The following is a 21,302-nucleotide window of genomic DNA, read 5'->3' as shown; positions in this document are numbered from 1 at the left end:
CACTGCAGGATGTTCAGCAGCATCCCTGCCTTCCACATACCAGATGCTAGTAGCAACCCGCCGCCCCTCCTGCGTCAGTGCCTCCTGCCACTGCCGAATGTCCAGAAGTCCCTGGTGGAGCAGTAAGATCAGCCCAGTTGAGAACCATTGACCTAACCCATCTGCACAAAGCATCATAGAGGGGGTACCCAGGGAGTACTTAACAGTTCCCTCCCCAGGTGGAATTTGCAAGTGTCACCTGCTGCCTTCTGCTCATACCAACCAGTAAGGTCCAGCATAGTGTATTTATTCATAGCATTTTCACAAATACGTATTTTTAATACATCATTTGATTAAAATAGGTGAAACGCACTAGCATTAACCATCCCATGGTTTCTAAAATTAATTTAGAAACAACAAGTTTATACTGTACAGCACAGGGAACTATATTCAATATCTTATAGTAGCTTATGGTGAAAAAGAATATGAAAATGAATATATATATATGTTCATGTATGACTGAAGCATTATGCTGTACACTAGAAACTGACATAACATTGTGAACTGACTATACTTCAATAAAAAATACAATATACAAAGTTAATTTAGAACATGATCTAAGGAGTTAATACCCATGACACAATTCTATGCATTGATTAGTAGCCCTTAGCTTTCTATCAGCTTGCTCTGATTTTTCCATCCTCCCCAAAGATCATCTTGGTGGTTGGCCTTCGGTCACATTTATTTGCTCTTTGGCCAAGAACTTCTGGAGTATTTCTTTGTGGTGGTCTTTGCTTCTTCATGCCTCATCTAGGCCATCCAGTGAACTAAAACTATAAACTTCTGCATTTGTTCCATTAAACAAATTGCTTTTGTATAGCTGTGAAGCAGTTACGTTTTAGCAACTTCTACAATGAAAAGGAGACCAGTGGTATATCAATGAGGCCACTTACTGCAGAGAGGAGGGCTCAACTAGAGCGAGGAACCCCGAGTTCTTGGCCCAGTGACCCTAGCATCACTGGGATCTTGGGTAGGTTACTTATCCCTGAACCTCGTTGGACTAGGTGGTGTCTAAGGTTCCTTCCAACCTGCAGGTTTTGTGTAGGGGGGAAAAAGCTACTCTGGGTTTTACCCTCCTCTTTCCAAACCTTCTTGCCCCCAGGTCTGTGGATGAATGAGTGGGAATGCTGACTGGCGTCTCCTCAGACAAGCTGGGATTGAATGAGATGAGCTTTAAAGTGAAGAGCATTACTTTACATTTTATTTATTTGCATTGATCAAACTATGAAACAGCTTTTATGTGTTAGTACATATAACTCCGATCATCAGGAATTTGGCCAAAAGGAGCTGACTCTGCCCTTTCTAAAAAAATTTTAGCTGAACGTGAAGGATTTTTTTCTAAGCCTTCTTCCACCTTTCATCAGCATTCCCTCTCTCCAAGAATTGTTAAATGCTGAGGGGTTTTTATTTGGGGCAGTGGGGGTTGGCTAGAGGCAGGAGTCATTTACCACCCTATATAGAAGGATTTTTATGTTTTAACCACTGGGACAGCCACACTAGGGTGGACCAGGTGCCTATCAGCACTGGATACACCAGAGGACAGGTAAGGAGGGAGGAGTAACTCGAGGTCTGCTTCTTTGGAAGCTCTAAGTGGCAATGCCATTAAAGGTCTATGTGCCCGGCAAACTGGTCCCCTTCTTTGGATGGGGCAGAGGAATAGCTCTACCATTTAGGGGCCATACTAATCTCGTTCTATGTTTTAGTAAAGGCACCATCACAAGAGACTACATTTTATAAACAGTCTTTGACCTAAAAATTAGCTTAGTGACCTACGGTAAATGAGAGAGTGGTTCAGAACTTAGAAATCAGTCAATTGCCAAGAGATGGGATAGACAGGATGTTCTTATGATAGCTATCAAACCCAAGGAAACTAACCTGTGACAAACTAACAGAACTAAATATATGCAGGGAAAAAGGTTTGTTTCTCAGGTACTGTGGCAAGTAAGCAAGAATTCCTGGCGGCCGATGGTTTCCTGTTCTGGAATGCTGATGATGTGAGACCAGTTAGAGACAGGCTGGATGATGGCTTTGTCTGTGCCCTTCCAGATTCTAGCTGCACACAGGGAGGTCACAGGAAACTGCTAAAGGCCTCTGCCCCAGGTTGAGGTCACTGAGACGCTTCTGCTCTGTTCATGTTGGGTTCCTTCCCTGCTGCATTTTTATTTTTGGCTCAGGCAATGACCTCAGATATTTCACTAGGATTGAAATTCAGGCTTGAGTTTGGTTGGATCTCTGACAAATGAAAGGACAGACCCACAGAGCAGGGCAGAGCTCTGGCTGATTTCCACTCTGCAGAGCCCACAGTGGAGAGGGTGGGGTGCAGAAATAAGTGCATGTTATCAGGCATGCGAGCGCGGTCTGGTGTGTGGCTACTATGTGAGACGCCTCATAGGGCCACTAGCTATTACTGGTTTTTCCAAGAAACCAAGATGATTATTTAAATCTCTTAGCTAAGGGAGGTTTTTTACTGGGGCCTGGTTATTTTAATATTTTGGGTTGGTTGGTGTTTTCTTCTGTTATTGTGTAAGTAAATCAATGTAAGCAAACATAAATTGCTTAAAGAGGAAATCAGCCAATGTCACATATGGCGTATGTGTGCGTGCGTGCATGTGCTAGGTAAGTACTTACATACGTATATGTGTGCTGTTTAGAAGAATACCCAAAACATGTTACTAAATATGCAATGGTGAGACGATGGTTAAATATGATTTAAACAAATGATACAATCTAACAGATTCATTCTCTTGTGGGAAATAGAAGGGTTAAAATAAAGAAATATTAACACACAATTTCAGTTAGATACCGATTATGGTTGGTGCCATGGGTGGGGAGGGTCAAGTTTCATAGCCGCTGCCTGGAGCACCGCCTCCAGTCAAACCTTGTGCCAGGATTCTCAGAAATCCACCCTCCTCCGGCGCCCCTCTATTCTGCCCCAGGAGAAGCAGGTGGGGAGGAGAGGAAGAGAGCAGAGGGTCTGGGAACACTGGATTACAGAACTGTCCTGGCTCCTTGCAGAGTGAGGAATGAGCTGCATTTGGGCCCATCACATTTAGGGGTGTTTTGTGATTTGTTTTTTCTTTTTCCTTTTTTTGGGTTGGGGTAGAGAGGTGGAGGCTGAAAAGGTATCCATATGGTTTGACTGGAAAAGATCCAGCTCCTTTGGCCAAATGTCTGGCAGATTTAGGCATGTATGTGCTAATTTGTACAGCCATTCCAGTAGTTCTGAATTGGAAAATGCAAATACAGTAATATCAAATTAGGCAACATCTTTATGGCCCTTTGCATATATTATCCTTACAACAGCTCTCCTATTTGTTTTCCCTTTTTTGGTCAGTCAGTCAGTCAGTAAATAGATAATGAAATGACATGATGAAATAACTGGTGGCCTATCTGGTCCTAGAACCAGTAAATGATGACCAGCTTTGGACTTGACTCCAGTCTTCTGACTTCAGTATGGCCCTCCTTCTCCAGTTACTAGCCACATGGTCCTTCAACGTATCCCCAAATACCTACTAAGACTCAGATCAGGGGAGAACAATTGGCATGCCCTGCAATGATCTTTTTATTTACCTTTTAATCCCCAGAGTTAATTAAGTAAGGTTTTCCTCCCGATTGTAGTCCACAAAGCATTTGGCTTTCACAGGTCTTGCACTTTTAGTTTGTAAACCAAGCTCAGCTAATACCTTTGATAAGAGCTTTACTTGAAATCTTGGCTTTGAAATAGAATGTAAACAAGGGTTAATTAATTCATTTGTTAATTTTGCTACCCTACTGGGGACAGTCATTCACTACTATCTTTAGTGCAAATGCTTAATAAATGCTTCTACTAATTTGCAGATGGTCACAAGTCTTCTCAGTAATACTCTATGTATATGAAATAACAATAGTTTTGACCTGAATGAAATAGTTTTTTGGGGATAGGGAAAAACTGGAATTTCTGACACTTCTAAGTGTTCTGTTTGTTTGTTTTAATGGTTCACCTGACAGTTACTATCACTCTCAGCAGACAAGTGTCCCTCATTTCTTGGGATTACTTCAGAAAAATCTGTTCAGCATTTAGAGAAAGTAAAGCATCTGAAGGAGGCTTTAAAAATTTTCCACAATTTCTGGAAAAAGCTAGACTATCTCATTATTGTATCCATTAAATAACCATAAATAAGAGCGATGGCTTTCTGCAAAAATCTCTAAAGTAATTCAAGACACGTAAGAGTCCAAGAGATGTTCAGAAATGTCTTGCTGCCTCTAAGAAAAAGGCAGTGAATGTAAGGATATCATTAGGCTAATGCAGACTGAAAAAATACCTTGGCTTATATATGGACTTCTGTTAGTTCACCAGCCTACCTTTTTAGTGTAAAAATGAAAAATTTAACCGTCAAGTTTTTGAAGTAAGCCTCTTTAAAAGAAACAATAATTTATAAGGATGGTATCTATCTAAGCCTCTGAATAGGATTTACTTCTATTTAACATACTACATTTTAGTTCCTCAAAGTACTAAGACGCTTAATGGAACACAAATAAAAGAAACTGTCAAGCATGGGTACATTAGAAAAACGCAAAAAAGTTCAGAAGGTAAAAATTTAATTTTATAAACAGCATGATTAGTTGCATAGGAATAAGTTAGAGATGTAAATTTAAAAGGAGAAAAGCTTTCAAATAAAAAACCTGAAGTGCTTGGCCATTTCTTTAGCCTGCTCCCCTATTTGCCTCCTCTCACCAATATAATTCTCTGCCAGACGGTATTACATAATTTCCTAATTCTCAGTGTGTTCTAGGCAAGTGGTTCTCAAAGTGTGGTCCCTGGACTAGGCAAACCAGCATCACCAAAGAATTTGTTAGAAATGCAAATTACTGGGTTCCACTCCAGACTTACTGAATCATAAACTCCAGGGTGGGGCTTGGCAATCTGTGTTTTAACAAGCCCTCGAGAGAATTCTGATAAATAGAAGAGTTTGAATACCACTGTTCTAGGCCAATCATTTCCAAAGACAGTGTCTAACATATTAAACAGAGCTGTCCTACATACTTAGAACAAAAACACAGACTTTACAAATGAAAATGTTTCTATGTAGGGCTTTACATTTCATATCTATTAATATTTTCTCATAGCTGATAAGTAAGAACCTCATTTTGTTTTGCTTTCCCTAATAACAATACGGAGTTGTTCTTGCATTTATTAGTCATTTGCATATTTTTCAGTAAATCAGTTTGTGTCCTTTGCCCGTTTTCTAACAACTTTTACAGATTTTTGTATATTCAGGAAATTAACTCTTTGTCAGATGTGTGGAAAATATTTCTTGAAGTTTCCTGTTTACATTTGCCTTTATCTATAGAATTTTAAGCATTTTAACATTTTAAAAATGTATTTAAAAGCATTTTGCTTCCATGGCTTCTGGGTTTGTGACAAGCTTAGAGAGACCTTCCTCATACTAAGATGATAAAGATTCACTCATCTTTTCTTCTAGTGCTTTATGGGTTTCTTTTTACATTAAAATATTTGATCCACCTGGAATTTATCTTGCTATAAGGAGTATGGTAAAATCCAGCATTATTCTTTCTCCAAATGGCTATCTGGTTCCTAGTTCCTTTTATGAAATGATCCATTTTTGTTTCACTAATTTACTGAGGCGCCTTTATCATGTGCTAAATTCCCATATTACTTGGGTCTGTTTCCATGCCTTCTGAAGTCCTGTTCTATTAATCTGTCTTCCTATGCCAACACTATACTGTTTTATAATACATTTTTATAGCTGGTAAAAACAATCTCCCTTCAAGTAAACAACTTTAGAGTTTATAACTCTATAGAGAAGTTGTAACATTCTACATTGAATATATTAGCGAAGTTTACTGCTGCCCACCTTTGTTCAATGAAAACATTTTGAAATGTGTATCATCAATCAACTAATTAAAAATTTTACATTATAGGTTTATTTATTATGTTTATTTAAAAAGAGGTGCCCCTGTGTAAACATCTCAGGTGGTCAAGGACTAATTCTGACCTTAGACATTTGACTTTTTGAACATTTCAGGTTTTTTTCATCTTTATATACTGACAAAGGTATTCTTTTTTTTTTTTTTAACATTTTTTATTGATTTATAATCATTTTACAATGTTGTGTCAAATTCTAGTGTTCAGCACAATTTTTCAGTCATTCATGGACATATACACACTCATTGTCACATTTTTTTCTCTGTGATTTATCATAACATTTTGTGTATATTTCCCTGTGCTATACAGTGTAATCTTGTTTATCTATTCTAAGACAAAGGTATTCTTTAACTGTTTACATGTTTATAAAATCAGGTAACATGGTTCAATTGTTTAATAATGTGTAAAGTTTAAGTAATTAAAATTATCCTACTGTATGAACCAAGCACATATTTATTACCTTGGAAAGATACTGCAATAAGGCTTAAGACCTGGTATATAGTAACACTGAATGAGGGAAAAAGATGTGAACAACAGTGCCCGTTTTAGCAGCCCCTTTCATTTAGTGAGAGCTACTACTTGGAACTTTTGTTCTAATTTGCTCATTAGTAAAAGCTGGGTGGAACTGATCATTACAATAATAAAAAGCTATGTGAATAGTTATGCTATGTATATAAGCAATAAACAGCCATGTAAGACACCTGGAAGCCACTAAAAATTTTATTTCTTTCAACGCTGTGTATATTCATAAGAAAGGACTAGGGTGGAGAAGGCTAGATGGTAGTATATCAGCAAAGGACACTCTCAAAGGGAACAACGCGGTCACTCACTGGGGGAAGCCAGTGGGAGCCTTTTGCTTAGTTCTGGTTAGCAACGTGCCTGCTAAGTGATAACTAAACCTTTTCTCTTTCATTGCCACCTGGGCAAGCTCTCTAGACCCCTCGGTGAGAAAAACTGAGGTAAGAGGTTTTCAGGTGGATTAGGCGGAGAGAAGAAGGGCTAAGTACTGCTCTTACATGGTCTCTAAGTACGAGTTTCCTTGGTCAGGTCTCTCTCTTTACAACAGGAGACCTCACGTACCTCTCAGGGAAGCGGAGGAAGGGAAAAGTCACTTTTTTTGCTTGTTGCTTTGACATTCACATCATTTCTGACCCTAAATCCCTGGACTGGTGCCTCTTTCAGGCAGTGCTTGAAAACCCTGCTCCCCACCTCATGTTACTCAGGCCTCACTCTCCCCCACCCTAATCCTATCCTGTGCCCCCTCCCCATGTCTTCCCCACTGCCAAAGGAAAATCTGCTTGTTTCTTCATTCTCAACTCTGAAAAATTTTCTTTCCAGTCACTGATGTATGCTGCTTTCCCGCCAAAGTCTTTCAAATTCCCTTTCTCTCCAGCATCAAGGATTCTCTTTCTAGAAAAAAAGTGTTAACTCCCCTCTTAAAGAATGGCTTTAAGATACTTGAACCTCCCCACTCTCAAGGCCAAATTAGATCTTTTAAATTGTATCAGGTCAAGTTAGTGGCTTCCCATGTTTCCAATGCAGTCTTTAAACCAGCCACTGATTCATTATTTGCAAGTTAGTCTATTATGTTATTCGTTTTGTAAAAGGCAATTCCCACGTTTCTCTTTTTCACATGAATTACTTTTTTTTAAAAAATGCTATCTTTCCCTACTTTTTCATCAAAAGGTTAGAAAACTCTTCCCATTAATTTTGGTGGGAACACCTATTCCCCACTCCTAACCATCACTAGAAGTGAGTGAGGCTAGCTGAAAGTACATAGTAGTCTTTAACCCTCCTAGGATGCTTTGTGGGTCCATCAGATTTTAGGCTAGTGCTCTGACAACAGAGTGAGGCAGAAAGGGTACTATACAGGGGTTCCACAGCCTGAATCTCCCACTAGCTATGGGTGTGGTGTTGGGTGGGGATGCTCGCTTCCATGAAGGGTGGGGTGGGGAAGGGGTGTGTGTTGTAGGGTGTGGGGGTGATGGGCAAAAGATCGCTAAGGTCCCCAAGTTGTATGCTCTGATAGAATTCCGTCCAAATAGCAACTTTTGTATAGAGTGTAAACATCTATGAACTGTGCTTTTATTTCTATTTTAAGTACTTTGAAAGAATCAGGAACCAAACATGATTATTAATGGTAGCTACAGATAGCATATGCAGGTGTTTCCTGATGCAGCACTGAATGGTTTAATATTCAGAATACTGAGGGGGTTCAATAAAGATATGATAATATACATTAGATGCTGAAGTAGAAACAAAAGAGATTTTTAAAAGACAACTTTAACAAGGTATTATCTGTACTCCATAATTAGTTGGATGAAAAAAGTCTCAAAATATCATACACATATACGGACAAAAGCAAGATACTGTCGTACCTCTTGTAATTCTGAAGCATAAAACAGTTCATTTCAGAACATATTGCTCAGTCTGAAAAGTCAACATTTTTTGTATGGAAAGGTAAATACTCCTGCTCTTCCCTAGTGTGTGTTCAGGTTACTTATTTACAGTCCCATGGGGAAGGGAAAAGCACACACTAAAAAGTGACCTAAAACATGTTCTGAAAATGAAGGTTTTTGGCTAACTTAGCAAAGCTCAAATTTTTGACAGGAAAATCTCCATTGGGCCTATAAAACACATCTGCCCCTAATATATAATAGAATGTTAGCTATCACTTGATAGAGTTAGATATCTTGGTAATGTCTACATTTAAGCAATTTCCCTGAAATAAGTTTAAAAATGATTTAAAATAAAAGAAAACAGTAAGTACAGATTAGAAAAGCTAAAATAAAGTAAACCATTTATTTATTCATAAATTATTTATTGACCATTTACTATGTGCTGTTCTAAAGGTAGAGGATGAAGCAGTGAGCAAAACAGAAAAAGTCAACTTCCTCATGGAGCTTATTATTATTTGAAAATGTTGGACTGAATCACTATTTGAATGATGTATCTTAATCCCTTTGGGTAAACTGTATCAAAAATCAGTCAACTTCACTGAATATGTCATGACAGACTATCATACAGACTAACACAAAATGCTAAGCAATGGAGCTGAAGTAACGCTCTTACAAGCTCTTACTTCTTTGGTCAGTAAGTGCTTAAACAGTGTTATATGCCTGATATATAGATGGGGTGGGGCAGGGAAGTGGCTTGTTAAAGGTCACACAGCAATTTAGTGGCAGAGTTAGGAATGACATCTAGACTTCTATATTCTTAGTCCAGTGATCTTTCTGTTGACTAGCCTGCCTTTACTTCTTAAATGGATCTTAATAATTTTAGGGCCAATTAAATTTTTTTCCTGTAAAAGTATCCATCATTAAAAGTATATAGATTAAATATGACTATTTTCCTGGTTCTGATATGATATGATAAAAAGGCTGGATATAAAGTTATGTATTCAACATGATCTCAGTTTTATTAAAAAATATATATGTATACATATGTATGGATAATTTTTTCTTTATACTTTTATGTACCTTAAAAATTTCTGTAATGAGCATCAATTAATTTTTATAGTTAAGAACATTAAAACAAGAGTTAAATAATAATAAACATCCCCCCCCCAAACAACAAGAAAATCAGATTGTCTGAAATGCTTAGAGATAAGATGATTAGCACACTATTAACCAGACACCTAACTAGAAACTTGGTAAGAAATGAGTCTGGGGGAGACCACAGCCATCTATTCAAGGGACCAAATGGCTTCAAAAAACAATGGCGGCCTCACCAGGGCTGTGTTTATAAACGTGCAGTATTTATCAAGCAGCTTAATGGCATAAAGGGTCAGGTCAGCTCTGAGGATTTCACAAAAGTCTTGTCTGTATTAGCAGACATTCTGCAACATTTTGACATGTGAATATAGGAGCCACCAGGCCAAGGTAAAATGCTATTTACCAAGTTACTCTTTGACCAAAGTTTAAAAGCCAAAAACTTAGCATTGTGCTCAAGTTTTTTTTATCAAGGAGAACCTTCACCGACTCAATAAATACATTTAAGAGTGGGCAGTCCTGTAGTCTAAGGGAGCCGAATTCCATCTTGGTAGGTCACCACCCTGCTTCTGACACTCAAAAAATCTGCGTGTTCTCTGGGCTTTGGGTTTTCTACCCTAGAGATGTCTAAATGGTCTTCACTGGCCCTTCCATCTTTGTTAGTTTTGATTCTGGAACCCAGGCAGGAGTCTTGTCCTCCACCCACCATGGTTAGAGAACCATGGAGAAAGCTCCTCAGTGTGCTCCTCTTCAACACCCGAGAGAGAACAATAATCAGATGGAAACGCTGGTTCTGCAGCAAAGGGACCTATGACGGGAAGTCCAGATTCCCTCTGGCTGCAGCGAGGATCCCACACCTCACTGCAATACTCACTGAGCGGCAGCTTCCCAAGAAAAGCCACAGAAAGGAAATATCATTTAAAAAGTGCGTACGCGCTCGGGGAAGCTGTTCCCTCCCTGAAGCTCGGCCCAGCCAAGGCTGTTGTTCTCTATTGTTGAACAGGATATAACAGGACTGCCAAGCACAGCCCACAAACCTGCTAATTAGGTGCACTGACAGTGTTTGTTTTGGAACCATTTACCAACAGAGGAATGTGTCAGGCTGATTAGTGAAAAAAGGGTATGTAATGTATGTGTATTCGAGTCCAGATGAGAGCATAATCCAGGTATTCAGTCTGTTTGTGCAAGGACTCACAAAAACGAAGGCTGAGCAAATAGGAAGCCAAGACCAGCTTCTGGGCAGTGCTTCTCTCCCCTCCTCCTCTGGAGTTTTGTTCTACTCCCATACTCCCCGCTAAAACAATTCCTGCCCAAACAGGAAACCCTTTCAAAAAATGACAGACTGGCTACCCAGAAAAATGGAAGAGACTCTGTAAGACTGCTGACAAGTCTAGGGGGTTTCATGATTTTCTAGGCACATAAGTGGCAACTTTGGGCAAAGGCCTCTCCACATTTACATTCTATGGACAAATCAAAGGGAACAGGGGTGAAGGAAAACACAGCTCTTAATGGACTGTTCAAGTTGTGCTGAGAAATGTGCACCTCAGCATCTTCTATGGGAAAAAGTCATTCTATACTTCATAATAAAGCAGTTTCATTCTCTCTTTTTAAACAAACTTTTTTTAAGGTTTTGACCACAGTTAGTGATTTGAAGCTACATGAAGCTTAAAGAAGGGTGGAAGGTGCCAAGACAAAGAATAAAGTTCATGCACCAACAAGTTCAGGTCCTCAGGGGCAGGGTGGTGTGAACTGCAATGAGATGCAAAATGACAAAGACCAATGCCATTCCCAGATCCCAGAACATTCTCTGTGTCTGCCAGAGACGGTGTTCTAAAAATTAACACCAGGGCTACATTTCTCCGTTACACCCTCGTGATGTTTCCTCCTGCATAACAATTAATTTAATATGGAAAACAAAGTCTGAAGACTTTACCAATGTGTGTTATACGGTCGTAATCAAATAAGCCTGTTAAAACTGAGGATATTCTCATACTGAAGTGCATAAATCAATGCTTTAGAGTTCAACATAGAGCTTGCTCACATGTTTAGAAATTGTGGGACATCTTTCCACCTACAATGCGAACGTCATTTCCCTTCTTGGAGCTCCAGGTCTACCCCTTTCCCGTGGCTCCTCCCACACTTTAACACAACTGCCTAATGGCTTGTCTGTCTCTTACTAGAGATTGTCAACTACTTGTGAGCAAGGAGCATGCGAGGGTTTACTGTGTCTCCAGAACCCAGCCCAGTGCACAAACATAGTATGTCCAGTGAATCATTTATTGAAAGAATGAATAGTTCTAATGCTTGTGGATTTTTTTTTACTGAATTGTAATTATGCTATTCACATGATATTTGGATCTGAAAGGATATTAAATATAGTTCTGAGGACAAAGAGGTGCTGAGTTGGACAAGATGGTCAAAGATATGTAGGTGGTAACAAATTGACTGAATATTTCATTTCTAGGATTTTTACATATTGATTTTTAAAACATGTTTTATTATGGAAAATTTCAAACATATTCAAAAGTAGAGAGGATAGTATAACTTATCACGTTGCTTCAACAACTGTCTTTCATCTGTATTTATCTCCTCTCTCCCACCATCAGGTTATTGTGAAGCAAATCCCAGATGTCATCACTTCATCCATAGAGATTTCAGTTGCACATAGATTGCAAAATTTATACCACTATTCAGATTTATTTTACTCATCACATTTATTTATTTAGCACATCTTTATAGACATGTTTTAAGTCTACAATTCTACTTCTGATTGAAGTTTTCCTTTAATAAATCTTTTACCAGGGTTTCTTTTTGTCCTTCTCCATCGATGTGTATAAGCCACTCCCAGTGTTTAACTGGAAATGGAACACCAAGAGAAAGCGCAATGGTTCTTGCATAATAGTATCCACCTGGAATTCCAGGAAGGCAGATCAGGGTTCCTTTGGACTCAGATATTTGTGCAAGCTTGGAAAATTGCATCTGACCAAGGGAGGAACAGAGGGCTCTAACTAGCTATTCTTTCCTGCTATGTAAAGGCCCTTATGTGCCCACAGTCATGCTAATGCGGTCCTTCTGGTTGTATGAACCCAGCACCTCTGATCGTGACCACAGCTATCTTAGAGGAATTCTTTCTTCTGGCTGTGATTTAGAATTGCAGGGAGAGTCTTCAAAGATACCAAATCTGGGAATTAAACAAAAAGTCTCACAGGAGATTCTGATGTGCAGTCAGAGGGGAGCACCTCTGCCCCTGCAAGGGACAAGTCCTGGGACTGACAGCTTTAAAAATGAGTGTGTGCAGCCCAGTGCCCTGATCTTGCTTTCTAATATTCTCCAATATAAGGAACCACGGCTCTTTAAGGAAATGGCTGCTTCTTGGATTAGGGCAGGAGATATATAAGACGGACCTGGAGCATCCAGCAGTGGCAGAAAGTAAGGAAATGCTCAAAACGAAAACCCCACAATCACTGGGATATGTCAAAGGGACACAGGAGCCAACTGCAAAAGTTAAGTGGCCACAACCGGAACAGTCTGAGTAACAAAATAAAACAGTATTGGCTAATGACCCAAAGTATAGAATAAATACACATGAGTCCATACAGATAGGCATAAATAATTGAAAAAAATGGGGAAGAAGAGACAAATCTCTTATACAGATGAGTTCCAAATAATTTTGTACATAGTCTGCTCACAAGGGGGTGAAGCTCTCCACTGCCTAAGCATGGGCCCCACATAATGACTTCCTTCTAGAAGGACAGTCTGGAAAGAGGATGGGAGTGAGAAGGGTGGGGGAGAAGAGCAACTTTACAGTGGAGAGACCTGACACAAACACTACAGTGATAAGTCATGCTGATAGCGTGTACCCATGTGATGTGATGAAAATGACACTACCTCTGCAGTCTTCCTCCCAAATCTGCAGGACCCAGTGTAATCATAAGGAAAACATCAAGTATATCCCAAAAGAGGGAGTCTACAAAACAGCTGACCAGTACTCTTCAAAACTGTCAAGGTCATACATACAAAGTCTGAGAAACTGTCACAGCCAAGGAGCCTAAAGAGATGTGACAATTAAATGTAACGTGGTATTTTGGAACAGAAAGAGCACACTAGATAAAAACTAAGAAAATCAGAAAACAAACAAACAAACAAACAAACTATGGACTTAAGCTAATAATGTATCAAATGTACCATATTAATGTAAGATGTGAACAGAGGAAACTGGGTATGGGGCATATGGGAGCTCTGTACTATCTTTGTAATTTTTCTATACATCTAAAACTGTTCTATTAAAATTTTATACTCCTCACCTTTGATCTTTGAGTTAGATGTTTAGTTGGATGAATTGTTTTATTTTAATAGATTTTATGTTTTAGGACAGTTTTAGATTTACAGGAAAATTGAGCAGATAGTATAGAGTCCCCATATTATTACACTCTCTCCAGTTTTCCCCATTATCAACATCTTGCATTCATGTGGTATATTTGTTACAATTAATTATTATTAACTGAAGTCCTCAGTTCAAATTAAGGTTCATTCTGTTTTGTACAGTTCTATGAGTTTGACAAATGTATAATGTCATGTATGCACTATTATAGAATCACACAGAATAATCTCACTGCCCTAGAAATCTCCTGCCCTTCCCCTATTCATCCCTCCCTGCCCCCTCTCAAGCCCCTGGCAACCACTGATTTTCTTACTGTCAGTATAGTTTTGCCTTTTTTCAGAATGTCATACAGTTAGAATCATATAGTAAGTAGCCTTTTCAGATTGGCTTCTTTCACTCAATAGTATGCATTTAGGTTTCCTCCGTGTCCTTTTGGAGCACTGTATGGATATACCACGGTTTATTTATCCATCCACCTATTGAAGGACAGCTTAGTTGTTTCTAGTTTGGGCAGTTACGCGTAAAGCTGCTATAAATACCCACGTGCAGGTTTTTGTGTAAACTAAGTTATAAACTCTTGTTATTTAGAAGTATATTGTTAATCTTCAAATATTTGGAGAATTTCCAGGTATCTTTCTGTTATTGTTTATTAGTTTAATTTCAATATGATGTTAGAGCATACTTTGCATACTTTCTATTCTTTAGAATTTGTCCAGATGTATTTTATGGCCAGAATGGTGTGTAAATAAATTCCATGTGAGCTTGAGAAGAATGTATGTTCTGAATTGACATGGATGTCAGTTAGATTCAATTGGCTGATAGTGCTTTTCAGTTTAACTATATGCTCACTGATTGTCTGCCTACTGGATCTATCAGCTACTGACAGAGGGGTGTTGAAGTCTAAATATAATAGTGGATTCATCTGTTTCTCCATGCAGTTCTATCAGTGTTTGCCTCGTGTATTTTGACTCTGTTCACAGAGAGAGGATGGTTAAGTCTTTTTGGAGAACTGACCCCATTACTGTTATGTAATGTGCCTCCTTATCACTGTGTAAAGCATTGGTATCGTTTCTTTAAACAGCCAACAAAATTCACCAGTGAAGCCATCTGGCTACTTCAGAAGATTTAAAAATTACTATTTCAAATTTTTGTTATAGGTCTATTCATATTTCTATTTCTTCTTGAGTCAGTTTTGGTAATTTGTCTTTCTATAAACATATCCATTTTATCTAAGTTGTCTCACTTATTGGCACAAAGTTGTTTATAGTACATCTTTAAAATTCTTTTAATTACTGTACCCTTTATGTCTGGCTTCTTTTACTTAGCATAATGTTTTCAAGGTTTATCCACATTGCAGCATATACTTCATTCCTTTTTAGGCTGAATAATATTCCATTGTGTAGATATATCACATTTTGTTTATCCAGTCATCAGCTGATGGGCATTTATATTATTTCCACTTTTTGGTTATTATGAATACTGCTGCTATGAACATTTGTATAAAGCACCTTTTAAAGAAGTATGTAATTTTTAGGCTGTGGGCTAAGGATCTGTACTCAGGACACTAGAGGCTGGAGTGTGTGTATGTGTGTGTGTGTGGGGGGGTCTTGTTTTATGTGTGTCTTACTGTGTGTGGGGCCAACCCAAGTTCATGGTTGTTTACAAACAGTCTTTGGGTTTAAGAAGAGGCCAGAAGGGCTGAGTCAACTCTTAATATTTTAGCTCTACCACACATGCCTCAACCCTCCCTGGCTACATGCCTCACCTTCTATTCTGAACCACAGAGTAAGTGAGCCCTGCAGGGTGGGAAATGAGCCATGACATTCATGCCAAAGAAGCCAGTGCATATACACACAAACAATATATTTCTATTAGGCTTTTGGGAGAACAGAAAAGTGATATGTATCATTTTGTGACTCAAGAATAGCAACAGTAAAAACCCTGCTCTCAAGTTGGGGGAAAAATCATCCATCAATCAATGGATGCGATGATACCCAAATATTACTTTGGTTAGAAAAATAATTCCACATAAACTCCTACTTTTCTCTCCTTTGGGTCCTAAAACTTTCATCACTATAACGTAGTGCATCTGTGGAGAAAAACATGTGGTGAGCCTGACAGCTGTTCACCAGTGTCCTCTAGTTTTATTCCTACTGGTCCACCTAGTTTTGGTCTTCCTCTGAGACTATGATTTCCCATTGCCCATCACTTGGCCCTGGAATGGGTGTGAGGATTCTTCCTCTCCCATCTCCATTCTAGAAACAAATTTGAACATTCTTTGTTACCTAATAAGACAGAGCTAGTTTTTATCTCGCTTTGGATAAAGGTAGAGAGGTGAGTTAGAAATAAATATAGGAAACCAAAGGGTAAAAAAATGTTCTCCAGGAATAAGGGAAATCTGATACAGAGATACAGTACCTGAAGAAAAGTTGGCCTGATCTGGCCCCATAACACTGCATGTGACATATTCAGGTATATTTTTATAAGACAAGAGATTCTGTACCTGCTTGTTGAAATGTCTTCAAAAGGGTAGAGGATCTCTCCATTGTTACAGATTTCACAGATGAATCCCTTCTGGCTACAAAGACTGCAGCTGTACACATGTGAGGTGGCAAATTTAATGACCTTGCCCAAGAATGGAGCCAGCTTTCCCTCTATCACCTGCAGAAAGAGAAATGGAACAGGGAAGAAGCAAACTTGTCGAGAAAAGAAGTCTTGCAGATGCAGGAGGACTAGAATTCCTTTCCTTTACACAACAGGAAAACCTCTAATTATAATTTCTCAGCAATTCTGAAAAAGAAAAGACATAGTATTTTTGCTCCAAAAGAACTCTCTGGTTTAAACCACTGGAGGTCGGAAAATGAAGATGTTGAAACTTCTTTTGTATTCCCCTTTTTTTTGTAGTGTGTTATAGAGGACTGAGGACCAACCAATGGGTCCAACCCATTCATAGACCAACTTGACAGTTATGGTGTAGTATAAGATGTGTGTGGTTGATTTCCCAAAATAGATTGAACATATACAAGGTAAGGACTAATGAGAATTTTATGTTGTACATTCAATAATACCAGTTTTCTGATGAGTTAATAGTTTTTTTCACCATCTCCCCTGAGAACATATAACAAATGTGGAAAAGTAAGTTTCTTTTGACGCCGTTAAGTAAAATAATATAAAGAGGTTGCAATTTGGCAGTCTGAGGGCCCTATTTAGCCTGAAGAGTTTTAAAAAAAACCTCTTAGTGTTTTAAAAAAAATCATCCAATTTAATAATTGGGGGATTTCACATAAAAATCCAGGTTTTTGGCTTCTTTTGAAAAATCATTAGATCTGGCAAAACTAGGCCTGAATTCCAACCTGATGATGATCCTGGCTGTGACTAGAGGCTGCTTGCTCCTGCTGAGACACGTGCCCACCAACTGACAGTGTCCCCACAAGGCCCGAATGTCTTGAATCTGCCTGCCTCCCACAGTCCCCTCAGCTGCTGGCCTGCAAACATCCATGAGTTTGGAACCAATGGTCCATCAGAGCCCTCCTCACTTAACTAATACTGAACGGGCTTCAAAGACTTTCGCAGTTCATACACTAATAACATAAAATCTGTATTTCTCTCTCATCAATGCACATGCATATACATGCTGATTTTGATATAAGAAAAAATGATTAAATTTAACTTAGAAACAGCTGGATACTTTCAAATGAATCATAGGTAAAATGATAGTTTTACATAAAAATAACATCTGAGGGAAGTAAATCACACTTAAAGAGAAATGACAAGGCCAAAGTGAACAGTAGTAACTGATAATACAAAAATAAAAGATTACAAGGAATATAGTAATGTATTTTGCAAAAAAAAATGAAACTGTACATAATACTGGAGATAAAAACTAAGCTTATAAACCACTTAATAATCATATATATATATGTGTATGTGTGTGTATGTGTGTGTGTGTATATATATATATATATTAATGGAAGTACTGGGGATTGAACCCAGGACCTCGTGCATGCTAAGCACACCCTCTACCACTGAACTATACCACACTGAGCTATACCCACCCCCATCATGATATTTTAAAAATGAATATAACAGTGTGGTTAACTCTAGGGAAGGGAACAAGTTGGAAAAGCAAATCTTTCATTTTGTATATGATTGTTTTTTGGCATTTAAAAATGTGTATTATTTTTGCATTGATGCAGACATTGAACAGAAAAATCAGGTTCACTGCTTTATAAGAATTTTTTTTTTCTTAAAGGGGCTAGAAATCATGCTGGCTATTTTTTGAGTCAAACAAGTACACTTTCCACCATTTTAAGATTTATTCTCTTCCCTATTACCTTTAGAAAGCTGTAAATAAGACCTCCTTTTATTTTTTTTTCTCAAGGACCATTAACTCCAATAAACCCCAGGAAAGTGTGCTCCCAATACCAACGCATGATACTCACTTTCTAAGAAATAACCACTACCAAATCATATACCCAACCGTTGGTAAACACTTTACACTGTGTCATAGGGTTATTTCTAAATTGTGGTAACAATACTTCAGCTGAGTTTGGTTTTACTTATTTTACTCTAAACAACAAAGGTTAATGACACATTTAAATAGAGGCACTAACAAACTATGGTCATTTAGTGGAAAATATCAGGATATAGAACAGTCTGGAAATCAGGTGAGTAAAGGTTGTTTGAAGGAACTGAGGATAAGAAGGGAACACTTTAAGGAAGACACAAGAGTTATCATCTAGGATCTAAAAGAGAAGATTGGGGAATTTATACATAAAGCTTTTTCTTTGTCTAGAAGATTTTCTTGAGATAAAGGGTAGACAGTATGAACATTTTGAAGTGTTTTACCAAGTTTACACTGCCAGCAATTTATATTTATTCCTCACTAAGGATTTTAATAAGCTTTTAAAAATTAATTTGGGGACTGATATCTTTGTAATATTTAATCTCCCTATCTCTATTTTATTAAATCTTCATTTATTATGAATACAAATTTGGCTTTTCCCTTTGTATAAGCCACTCATGTTGGTTATTTTAAGGTTAAACTTTTGTATAATATTTTTTCTTATTAGCAATTGTTGGTGTACTAGAATATACTGACATTTCTGTACATCTTATATATGACTGAATTTTCATGAATGCCCATCATTTTTAGGTGATCTTTTTGGGTTTTCTGATAATAGTGACCTGGTCCCTTCCTTTCTAATATCATACCTCTTGTTCATGTTTCATGTCTTACTGTATCATGTAGCACTATATTAAATAATAATGGTGCTGGTGTACAGTCTTGTTATTTCAATGATAACTAAACTATATAGGTCTACAGTGAGTGGTCATTTTCTCCCTCAAGCACACATATCTTGTCATGCATCACTTTTTATTCCTTTTCTCTTTTTAAATAACAGCTTTACTGAGACATAATTCACACACCATGTAATTAACCTATTTAAAGTCTACAACTGAATGGGTTTTAGTTTATTCAAAGAGTATTTGTGTACTACTACCACAATCAATTTTAGAACATTTCATCAGTTCTCCCCCTTATCCCCATACCTGTTAGTAATCACTAGTCTTTTCTCCCTAACCCGTCCCCCAAGCCCTAGGGGAGCAATTTCTTCTGTCTCTATAGATTTACCTATTCTGGATATTTCATGTAAATGGACTCATACAATATGTGGTCTTTTACGACTGCCTTCTTTCACTTAGCATAATGTTTTCAAGGTTCATGTTGATTCTCTTTTAAATGTCTCTAATGTAAGTCTTTTCCCCATCCTACCCTAGGCTATCCCCTCTTCCTAGATTAATGAAATAATCTTCTGGTTGTATTTCTAGATGACAGTCCTTCCATTGAGCCATCCAGCACATATACTGGTCAATTTTAGACAGTACTTCCATCGTGTGTCATCTCTTCCCTCAAACCTTTGGTTGAGTTCTTAGTTTATCATTAATAAAAACTCCCCATTTGTTCATTTCCAAAAATTGCGTTGAGTTACTATTCTCGGTTATCGACACAAGTGTGAACAAGACCAAACTGGAGCTTACATCTTGCCTGGTGTACAGGTGTCTCTGTAAGCTGATTCCAACCTGTTTATCCAAATTCATTTTCCATTTCTTAATATGTATGTTCTGTTGTGGGGCAACTCTTCCCTGTGTAGGATATGCTTACTCTTGCTCCTGTGCCTTCACCTATGTTATTTCCTCCATCTGGAGTTTCACTTCCTTTTTTAACGCTTAGTTCTCCCGGACTTCAAGGTCCAGATCTATTCTGGCTTGCCCTGGAGAGCCCTCTTTGGCTATTTCACCTGTTATGGATCTCTTGTGCTTCATATAATTTATTTCTACATCACATAATTTAATATAGAAATTTATGCTTGTTTTATGTATTTTTTTGCTACTGTTTAACATGTGATTGTTTTGCTTATCCAACTGTAGACTGAACATATAAAAATGGAGATATACCTATAAAATGGCAATTTTACTTATAAAAATAAAATGATGATTCTACCTATAAAAATGGCAATTTTATATGGTGCAACCTAAGAGAAAGGCAAAGACTGAGCCTCACACTATCCCCTCTCTGCCAGGCACTAAGTTTTTGTTGACTGACCAAGGATGCTTTCCAGTCTTCTTCCTTAGCCATAGCAGTCACATCTTAGGGCTATCTTTGTGTCACAACATGTTCAATCATTCTGCTATGTGATTTAGGGAGGAGCAGAAGGAATACACGGTCTTGGTGGCCACCCAGCTCTTCAGAGATCTGTTTTGCTTCTTTACACTTGAGTAATTGCTCTTCCTATTTGTCAGCCTAGGTTCATGGCCATGTTCCAAAAAGCTGAAGCTGCTGCAAGTTTTTCCTCCAGAAAAAATGAGTTAATAATACTCTATAAGTTTATTTTAGAATTTATAAACATTTCTTTAACATTATAAGCAGAAAAACTTTATACTTATATATTTCCAGGGGCATTAAGGTATATTTAGGAGGTTTAAATCTTGTCTTTGACTATAACTACTAGCAGCACTGGGAAACTCTTCTGGCTTCTGGTCTACAGGTTCATCACTAAGAGAAGCAGGCTCCAGGTGTGACTTCTTCCTAGGGTTCTTTTTAAAAATCAGATAAACCTTTACTTGGGATAACTGCTTAAAAAGAAATCAAATGTCCTACCTCCTACCATCTCCTCCTGCCCTTAAGAGTCTTGCAATTTTCACTCTCATTTCCTAGACATCTTGGTGGGGGCTTAAAGTTAGGACAATAGTCCACAAACAGCAGGAAGGTGGTAGCCTCAAAGAAGACCAAAGCTAGAGGAGTCTTTCTTTTTTAACCCTTTTCTTGGTCACAGGTTAATATAACTTCATAACAGTCCATCACAAGTCACAAGGCCATTCATCTTTAGCATTAGAAGGCTGGTGGTTTCAATTAACCAGGCGGTCATTTGGACGTGTCATAAGTGATGGTGAAACAGATCTC

General features: G+C 38.1%; 1 protein-coding gene across 3 annotated transcripts in view; it reads right to left on the bottom strand.

Annotated features, from left to right (window-relative positions):
* The window catches only part of PLEKHM3 (pleckstrin homology domain containing M3), a 164,205-nt gene that overhangs the window by 10,026 nt on the left and 132,877 nt on the right, over window positions 1-21,302 (bottom strand). For 2 of the 3 annotated variants that reach the window (XR_004189975.2, XM_006205232.4), the window contains exon 7: window positions 16,341-16,498. Coding sequence is in view for 2 of the 3 variants with exons in the window: in XM_006205232.4 (XP_006205294.2) it covers window positions 16,341-16,498 (158 nt within the window). In the remaining variant the exon portion in view is untranslated. Of the gene's footprint in view, window positions 1-12,056; window positions 12,638-16,340; window positions 16,499-21,302 lie in introns of those variants that run through there. The other variant, XM_072961370.1, reaches the window with a different exon arrangement.

This window comes from Vicugna pacos, chromosome 5 (genome assembly GCF_048564905.1).
Source record: "Vicugna pacos chromosome 5, VicPac4, whole genome shotgun sequence".
Classification (NCBI taxonomy): domain Eukaryota; kingdom Metazoa; phylum Chordata; class Mammalia; order Artiodactyla; family Camelidae; genus Vicugna; species Vicugna pacos.
Note: the sequence above shows the minus strand (reverse complement) of the source record. Positions and strands in the feature narration are given on the sequence as shown.